The sequence below is a fragment of the Silene latifolia genome, chromosome 4 (assembly GCF_048544455.1).
Source record: "Silene latifolia isolate original U9 population chromosome 4, ASM4854445v1, whole genome shotgun sequence".
Lineage (NCBI taxonomy): Eukaryota > Viridiplantae > Streptophyta > Magnoliopsida > Caryophyllales > Caryophyllaceae > Silene > Silene latifolia.
Window position 1 is genome coordinate 62,318,690 of NC_133529.1, and position 8,929 is coordinate 62,327,618.

At 39.4% G+C, this 8,929-nt stretch overlaps 1 protein-coding gene across 1 annotated transcript; it reads right to left on the reverse strand.

Moving 5' to 3' along the window:
* Positions 1-7,664: 7,664 nt before the first annotated feature.
* On the reverse strand, positions 7,665-8,556 carry LOC141652261 (uncharacterized). Its single transcript, XM_074459799.1, has 2 exons — positions 7,849-8,556; positions 7,665-7,747 (listed from the first exon to the last, which is right to left on the reverse strand). The coding sequence occupies exons 1-2, from the start codon at positions 8,519-8,521 to the stop codon at positions 7,713-7,715; spliced, it is 708 nt and encodes a 235-aa protein (XP_074315900.1). The 5' UTR covers positions 8,522-8,556; the 3' UTR covers positions 7,665-7,712.
* Positions 8,557-8,929: the final 373 nt, after the last annotated feature.

Consider the following 8,929-nt stretch of genomic DNA (forward strand, 5'->3'; position numbering starts at 1 on the left):
GTTTGAGTGTCCATCGGACGAACTACCTTCTTCCCCTCTTAAAAGAAGCCGAATATATCATCCGTCAACAAAGGGGCGAAATTGAAATGCCCTCCTCCTCCATTGTCACACCACCCTATCCATTCAAGTATCAAGAGTTCAAACCCGAAGGTGTTGAAGCAAGAAATGACTACATGACTCTACTTATGCAAGAGATGCACAAACAAGCTCATAAGGATCGGGAAGATGCATACTTAGCCCAATATCCACCCCTCCTTCATTTAGCTAGGCAAGGACTACTTGATCCTTCATGTCCTTTGCCTAGTTGGGCGGATAGGGAAGTCTTCTTTTCAAGTGCATCTAGGGGTGAGATACCGGGTGACGATGAGGTTGTCGGTGATGAGGTTGTTGATGAGGGCATTGTTGAAGAGGTAAATGAAGAAGAAGAAGATGAGCAAGGAAGTGATGAAGAAGATGAGCAAGGAAGTGAAGAGGGAAGTGGTGATGAGTCCACTTCTATTGAGGAAGATGATGACAATGATGATATGGTGGAAGACTAGCAAGCTTTGGAGGCTCCTACCCTCTTGAGGTTTGTCTACTTCTTTCTTTGTTTTATTTATTTTTATCTTGATCATGGTTGGAGAGTCCTAGCAACATAGAGGACTAACACCTCGGCCCCATTGAGGTGTTATTATTTCATTGTTCCCACTTTTGAAAATCCAAAATGACAATTTAGTTTCATGCATTGCATCTTGTGTGCATGAACTACACCCAACTTTATGACATTAGAAATAATGTCTATCTCGGTTTGGGGAAGTACATGCATACGCAACGGGAGGTAATCTAAATTACGCTCTCCGTCATAAACAAAAACCCATGCATCATGTAATGTAGATTAGTTTAGCTTGCATTTAGTGTAGAATTCATGCATCATGTTTGCATAATTTCCCATGATTTTGGCCATTGAGGACAATGCTCATATTAGTGTGGGGATGGGGAATTCTAACTTAACTCTTATTCAAAAATCCAAAAAAATCAAAAATTTCGAAAAACAATAAAAATTTGAAAATTTTGAAAAACCAAAAACAAGTTCATTTCCTTTGTAGTATAGTCATGTATATATTATTGTATATATTGTGTTTGTTCTATCCTTATTCACATTAATTGACTACGCCACATCCGAGACATGAGGATATTGAAGACCGCATGGTATGATCTTTCCAATCTCCTTTTTCATCTTTATGTTAATGACTATGTGGCTTTATTTTGATTGATGCGGTATAACAATGTGAATTTAGGACTTGCATCTAGAATATATGGCATATTAGTTGGTAGAATCATATGCATTAGGATGTATAAATGTTAGTTGCATCATGGCATGTAGTTTGCATGTTAGAAAATTTTGTGAAACCGTCTACTTGGGAAGCTTGACAAGTGTATATAGGCCCTAGTAGATGCTTTTTGTTCTTAAGACTTTGCTTGTTAGAATGCTTATAAAACACCCTAGGATGTGTCATGATAGTATCCTTTGACCCATGGATTAAGGCCTAGTCAAGAGTACCTTGTGGTGTGATAACTCCTTGGCTACCGTTTATTCCAAGGTGACCCTTGAAACCATGTATCCATCATCCATGTTCTACCATATTTTTGTCATCAAAGGGAATGGGCACGAAAAGAAATCGATTTGAGTTCAAAAAATGAAAAGAAAAGTGAAAGAAAGTTTGCAAAAATGCATCAAAAGAAAAGAGGAGCAAAAATAGACTCCTAAAGCTTCAAATATAAGACACCCTCCCTACATATGGGGTGACTTTGAAAATGTTCAAAAAGAAATGCAAAGAAAAGTTGAAAATTGTCAAGTGTTGAATTGCCAAAAATCAAAAAGAAATGGCAAAAAGAAAGTGTTCTCAAATGTTATATGCCACAAGAAATTGGGGGAAAAACAACAACAAAGCAAACTCCCAAATGAAACTCAAATATCTATCGATCCCTTTATCCATCGTATCCATTTTTGTGCATGGTAGAGAGGGGACGACCCTTCTTCTTGTCTAGACAAGAGGGGGAATTCCGCGATCCTCAAGTGTTTCTAACACCATAGGGAGTCTACTCTTGACAAAAGCATTTAACGATTGAGGACAAATGTACCCTAGCTTGACACAATTTGGAGGTGATTTATTGGTATCCTTCTAGGCTTAGTAGTTTGAAGAAATTGCATCTATGAAGGAGTATGTACCCTTATATTGCTTCCCTTGTAGATAATTTCCGCCACTTAGATGAGGAAAGTGGCTATTCTTTTGTAGATGCATCCATTACTTGATTTTGTGTGCTTAATGTTTGGATGTGTCGCCATTTTGGCAAGACTCACCTTGCCTTGCAAGAAGGCATCCTACCTCATGGTTGTCTTGTTGTGAGTTGAAGGGGCGGAGTGAGACCCGCTAATTGTCTCATATCGGCTATGTTATTAGGTTAGTTTAAATAACGGTCCTAGTCTTTGTCACCTCTTTACTCGGGACGAGCAAAGGTTCGGTTTGGGGATATTTGATGTGACCATAATTAGAGCATATTTAGTCCCCGAATTAGCCTTGTTCCGATGCTTTTTAGTGCATATTTGGGTCATTTATTGTCTTTAGTTCTTTGTTTTGCATATTCTTTGAGGTTTTGTGTCCTTGGTAGGAAAGGAGTGCAAACCTTGCATTTTCATGGCAAAATGAGGCTAAATTGATTGAATTCAATGACCAAGCATCAAGGAGAGACAAGATTAGAAGGCCTTTGTACATACTATAGTAGATGGGCAATGATGAGAAAAGATCCTTGCATCCCCGAGGAAATCCTCAAGGATTTTATGAAGAAAAAGGAAGAAAAGAAGAAGGAATGAAACTGTTTGACAATCCGTGCGAATTGCCCTGAAGACGCCCGTCCCTCACCCACAATCCGAGCGTCTTCCTCCACAAGACGCCCGGGCAAAACCTCCACAAGACGCCCGTCTTCCCCCTCTGGACGCCCGTCCAGAAACGCCCAAATCCACCCGTCCCGTGCAAAAAATGCCCGGATTCCCAGACAGTACTTTCGTCTTCTACAAACTTCAAGGAAGGATGCGCATCTTTTTCTAGAGACCGGAGTCTCCCTAGAGACCGGCGATTCCTCAACAAGAGACTTAATCGTCATTTAAGCCCTTAGTTAACCCTAATTCATGCACCTAATCCCCACTATAAATACCCCATTAGTCTAATTAGAAGAGCATGTTCTTCTTAGCAATCTTTAGTGTAGTTAATATCAATCAAATCTCTCTTTAATCTTGTAATCAACAATTAATCAAGTCTTAATACAAGTTTTATTTCCTTAATCTCTCTCTTGTTCATCCTTTATTTTGGGTAATTGAAGATTATTTGGGTTATTATTGGGAGATTGACAACCTTCCAATCAATCATCAAGTACTTCTATTATTCTTTGCTTTATTATTGGAATCATTAGTAGGTATTCTCTTAATTCCTTTTTAATTATTGTTAATTATCTTCATTTATTCATCATGTTTCACTTTGTTGGTATGATTGACAACCTTTCTAGCATGCTCAACATGATAATGAGTGATTAGTTTCCTTAGCTAGGGTTAATGAGTAATTAGGGGAAACCAACATGGGGAATGATTCATGCTTAATTTAATATGTTTTCATAGTTTATTTGCTTGCTTGTTGTGATTCTCAACTCATGCACATGTTATGTTTGATGAAATACGAGCCTATGAATCATTGCATTTTTTACCTATCACCTATCTTTTCAATGAGACTTGTAAGACATAAACCAACTCGAGTCTTATTAGACCATGCATGTTGTTGAGTAGGGAAGATTAAGTCGACTTATAGGTGTTGTACAATCTAATCGATTCGGCTCCGGGACCCAAACTTTCCTAGGATTGTAAGATATAAACCAACTCGATCCATCACAACAATAATTGCTTGCTTATAATTTGAGAATATGTTTGTATGATCAATTCCCATGAATCCCCTATGATCCCATGACACCCTAGTGCCTTTTATCAATTGTTTACATCCCTTTTTAATCATCTTGCTTGTTTACTTTCATTGCTATTTAGTTTAGTGATCTTCTACTTCAACCCCAATTGTGACACCCTTAGACACCACTAGTTGCAATAGAAATCTCATCTCAATTCACGTCCCTTGGGATCCGACCTTTCCTTGCCTCTTTACTAATTGTAAGACTTGTTGGTAGAGTTATAAATTGTGTTTTGGTCTAGGTGCTCCTCACGACAAGTGCCGAAAACTAAACCCTCACGAGGGATCACGACCAAAAAGATAACTTATGGAAGAAAATAAAGTAAGGTGAAATGATTATGTTTTTAATCATCTACAACACTCTATATTACACGGTCCAATTGCCCATTTACGGGTCAAATCGGTTCTTATATTTGTCGCACAAATATGTGTAATTCTACTTTAAACATCGTTTCATGTTTAAATACTTCCATAATTAATTTCGTTCAAATCACTCCGTAAATATACGTGTACCGCTACACATATTATTTACGTACTAATATTAATCACATTAATCAATTAGTATAATTTTAGTGAATTAACAATTAATTAACTAAAACCCGTCTCCCAAAATTTATTATTCAATTATCGCATAATTAAATAATAACATCCGTGCCTCGAGTTCGCAACTCGAAATCTCTCTAAAATAATCGACTAACCTCTTAGTCTATAAATCAAGGGACTAAATAAATTGTATCTCATACAATTAATTAGTTATCAATTGGGGTTCGTTCCTATAGGTGTGACCGAAAGGGGTCAGTTGATCACCGCCGTCTCACGACAATAACGTCAAACTCTAGTCAGCCAACCGTTATCGATTTACGTTAATCAACTGACGAGGATCAAATAATTAAATATCAGATGATATTCCTTTAATGAGATTTATTATGTAAACGCACTATTGTGGAGGACTTCGGCTCTTTGGCTTGAAAAATAGCTCCACTGTTATCACAATAATATAGAGTGATAGGATCTTTGGCGGAATGGACTACTCCTAGTCCCTCCATGAATTGCCTAATCCAAAAAGCTTCCTTCGCAGCCTCAGACGCTGCAAGGTACTCAGCCTCTGTTGTAGAATCCGCAGTAACGCTTTGCTTGAAGCTCTTCCAGCAAACAGCTCCTCCATTTAGCATAAATACATAGCCGGATTGGGATTTCATATCATCCCGATCGGTTTGGAAACTTGCGTCCGTGTAACCTCTTACATGCAACTCAGTTTCTCCTCCAAACACTAAGAACTAATCCTTAGTCCTTCTCAAGTACTTAAGGATGTTCTTTACGGCTATCCAGTGACTCTCACCAGGCTTGGCTTGATAACGACTTGTCATGCTCAAGGCATACGCAACGTCGGGACGAGTGCAAATCATAGCATACACGATAGACCCAAGAGCGGAAGCATAAGGGACGGTCTTCATGTGTTCAATTTCCTTAGGGGTGGAGGGAGACTATGACTTGCTCAAAGTAATCCCTTGGCCTATAGGTAGAAATCCTCTCTTGGAGTCTTTCATATTGAACTGGTCAAGAACTTTGTCAATATAAGCTTCTTGACTCAATGCTAGTATCCTCTTGGACCTATACCTATAGATCCGGATACCCAAGATTCATTGTGCCTCTCCCAAGTCCTTCATCTGGAAGTGTTTCCCTTGCCACTCCTTAACGGAAGTGAGCGATGGAACATCATTCCCGATGAGCAATATGTCATCCACATATAGGACAAGGAATGCAACCTTACTCCCACTAAACTTCATGTATAAACACGGTTCTTCCACACTTCTAGTGAAACTGTATTGTTTAATAACATGATCAAAGCGATGATTCCAACTCCTAGATGCTTGCTTAAGACCATAGATGGACTTTTTAAGCTTACACACCTTCTTAGGGTTAAATATATCCAAAAAACCTTCAGGTTGTATCATGTACACCTCTTCTTCTAGAATCCCATTCAAGAAGGCGGTTTTGACATCCATTTGCCAAATCTCATAATCATGAAATGCGGCAACCGCTAAGATTATCCTAATGGACCGAAGCATAGCGACTGGAGCGAAGGTTTCGTCATAGTGTAAACCATGAACTTGGGTGAACCCTTTTGCTACCAATCTAGCTTTGTAAACATCCACATGTTTATCCACGCCGAGCTTAATTTTATATATCCATTTACACTGAAGGGGTTGCACTCCCTTAGGTAAATCCACCAAGTCCCATACTTGGTTCTCGTACATGGAATCCATTTCGGATCGCATGGCTTCTAGCCAAAGCGAGGAGTCGGGACTAGACATGGTCGATTTGTAGGTAGTGGGTTCATCACTTTCCAAAAGTAACAAAACACCATCCTCTTCGATGTTACCAAGGTAGCGGTCAGGTGGATTAGAAATCCTACTTGACTTTCTAGGAACAATTACCGTTTCAGAGGAAGAGGGAATGCTATCCTCCACGTTCTCCTCTACCTCATTCTCGGTTTGTGGATCTCGAACTTCGTCAAGTTCAAATTTTCCCCCACTCTGTCTCCTAGAAATAAACTCCTTTTCTAGGAAGACAGCATCATGAGCCAGAAACACTTTGTTCTCGTGTTTATTGTAGAAGTAATAGCCACGTGTTTCCCTTGGATATCCTACAAAAAGACATTTGTCAGACCTGGGTGCAAGCTTATTGTCAGACTTGATCTTGACGTACGCTTCGCAACCCCAAATACGCATGAATGACAAATGAGGGACTTTCCCTGTCCATATCTCATATGGAGTCTTATCGGCCGCTTTAGTCGGGCTTCGATTTAATGAAAATGTTGCAGACAAGAGGGCAAAACCCCAAAATGAACTAGGAAGCTCGGTTAGACTCATCATAGACCGACCCATATCTAGTAAAGTTCGGTTTCTCCTTTCGACCACACCATTTAGTTGTGGTGTGCCAGGAGGAGTCCATTATGATACTATACCACAATCTTTCAGGTGTGAATCAAATTCAGAATTTAGGTATTCACCACCACGATCGGATCGTAGTGTCTTAATCCTTTTATCCAATTGGTTCTCTACTTAATTTTGAAATTCTTTGAACTTGTCAAAGGCTTCACTCTTGTTCTTCATTAAGTAGACATACCCATATCTACTTAAGTCATCAGTAAAAGTAATGAAGTAGTGAAAACCTCCTCTAGCGGTGATGGTTAATGGTCCACACACATCCGTATGTATGAGAGCCAAAACCTCACTAGCTCGTGTCCCTTTTCCCGCAAAAGGTGCACGAGTCATCTTGCCTAGAAGGCAAGACTCGCATGTACCATAAGATTCGAAACCAAATGGTTTGAGTACTTTTGATGAAGCAAGTCTCTTAATGCGTCTTTCGTTTATGTGGCCTAAACGACAATGCCAAAGGTAGGATTCGTTTGGATCACCCGTTTTGAGCTTTTTAGTTTCTATATGATAAACGTCATTAACATCATTTAAAACATAAATGCCTCCAATTGAAATGGCCTTGCCATAAACCACGTCATTTAAAGAAAAAGTACAACTATTGTCCTTAATCATAAAACAAAAGCCTTCCATGTCTAACGCGGAAATGGAGATGATGTTCTTGGTTAAAGTTGGTACAAAATAACACTTATTGAAATACAACTCTAGACCACTAGCTCAAGTGAGCACATAGGTCCCCACGGAAACGGCCGCTACTCTAGCTCCATTGCCCATGCGGAGATCCACATCACCTTTTGCTAGTGCTCGCACGTCCCTTAAACCCTGCAAATGATTACAAAGGTGAGAGCCACATCCGGTATCAAGTACCCAAGTGGAAGTGCAAGCATAATTAACGTCTATCACATAGAGAGAGGAAATCATACCAATAGGCGTCACACGCCCTTCCTTGAGATCCTCCAAATATTTGGGACAACTCCTCCTATAATGCCCCTTCCCATTACAATGGAAACATTCGGCCTCGGAGAGTTTGACACTTTTTGCCTTGGGATTGCCATTCTCAACGGCCTTCTCCTTTCCCTTGTCATGTTTCTTTGACGATTTCTTGAATTGGGACTTTTCCTTCCCTTTTCCTTTCTTAACTCCAAGGGACATGTTCTTTAACTTCATGGTTAAAACATCCCCTTTGTCACTCCCACTAGCTTCCATATCCCTCTCCGCTTGGGTGAGGAGTGCATGAATTTCATGATAACTCTTATCCATGCCATTCATGTTGTAGTTCACCCTAAAGTGGTCAAACTTGGTGGGAAGTGAGTGGAGGATTCGATCCACCCCAAGAGTCTTAGGAATCTTACACCCTAGACGCTCTAGGATGTCGACATATTCGACCATTTTGAGTACATGGGGACCAACCTTTTGGCCCCTCTCAAGCTTAGCTTCAAAGAAGCGTGCCGCCGCATCGTATTGACGGACTTTAGGTGTTTGTGAAAACATAGTAATCATACGAGTGAATATCTCGTACGCATTTAAAGAAATGCATGATAGCTTGAGCTTTGGGGACATCGACCATATCAACACATTTTTGATATCATTCGACATCCTCACATGGTCATCATAGGCGGTCCGCACCGCCGATGAAGTGAAGGAAATGTAGATTTATATACATTATAACATACTCATATATGTCAAAATAATTTGTCATAAATTAAAACGGATCTTATGCATGCAAACAATAAAATGAATAGAGGAGAAATTATGTCCTTACATATTAAATTTCGGATATTTGGGCACAAAAGAGGTCACCTTCCTCTTTTGTTCTTGAGCTTATTCCAATGGAAGAACAAAGATCTAAGAGTAAGATCTCTCCCTAAATATAATACCCAAGGCTCCTCTTAATTAAATTAATATTACAAATACTAGTTATAATATTAATCTATGAGAAAATTGAACCAAAAATATTGTTAACACTTTGAATATTTTCGGTTTTGATGAGAGATAAAAGGGAGG

Bases quoted from the DNA above. Each gene is read 5' to 3' on its own strand.
- LOC141652261 (XM_074459799.1), bottom strand. From the start codon at position 8,521: ATGTCGAATGATATCAAAAATGTGTTGATATGGTCGATGTCCCCAAAG. The intron at 7,748-7,848 runs GTATGATTTCCT...AATCATTTGCAG, and splicing joins AGGGCGTGTGACGCCTATTG to GGTTTAAGGGACGTGCGAGC.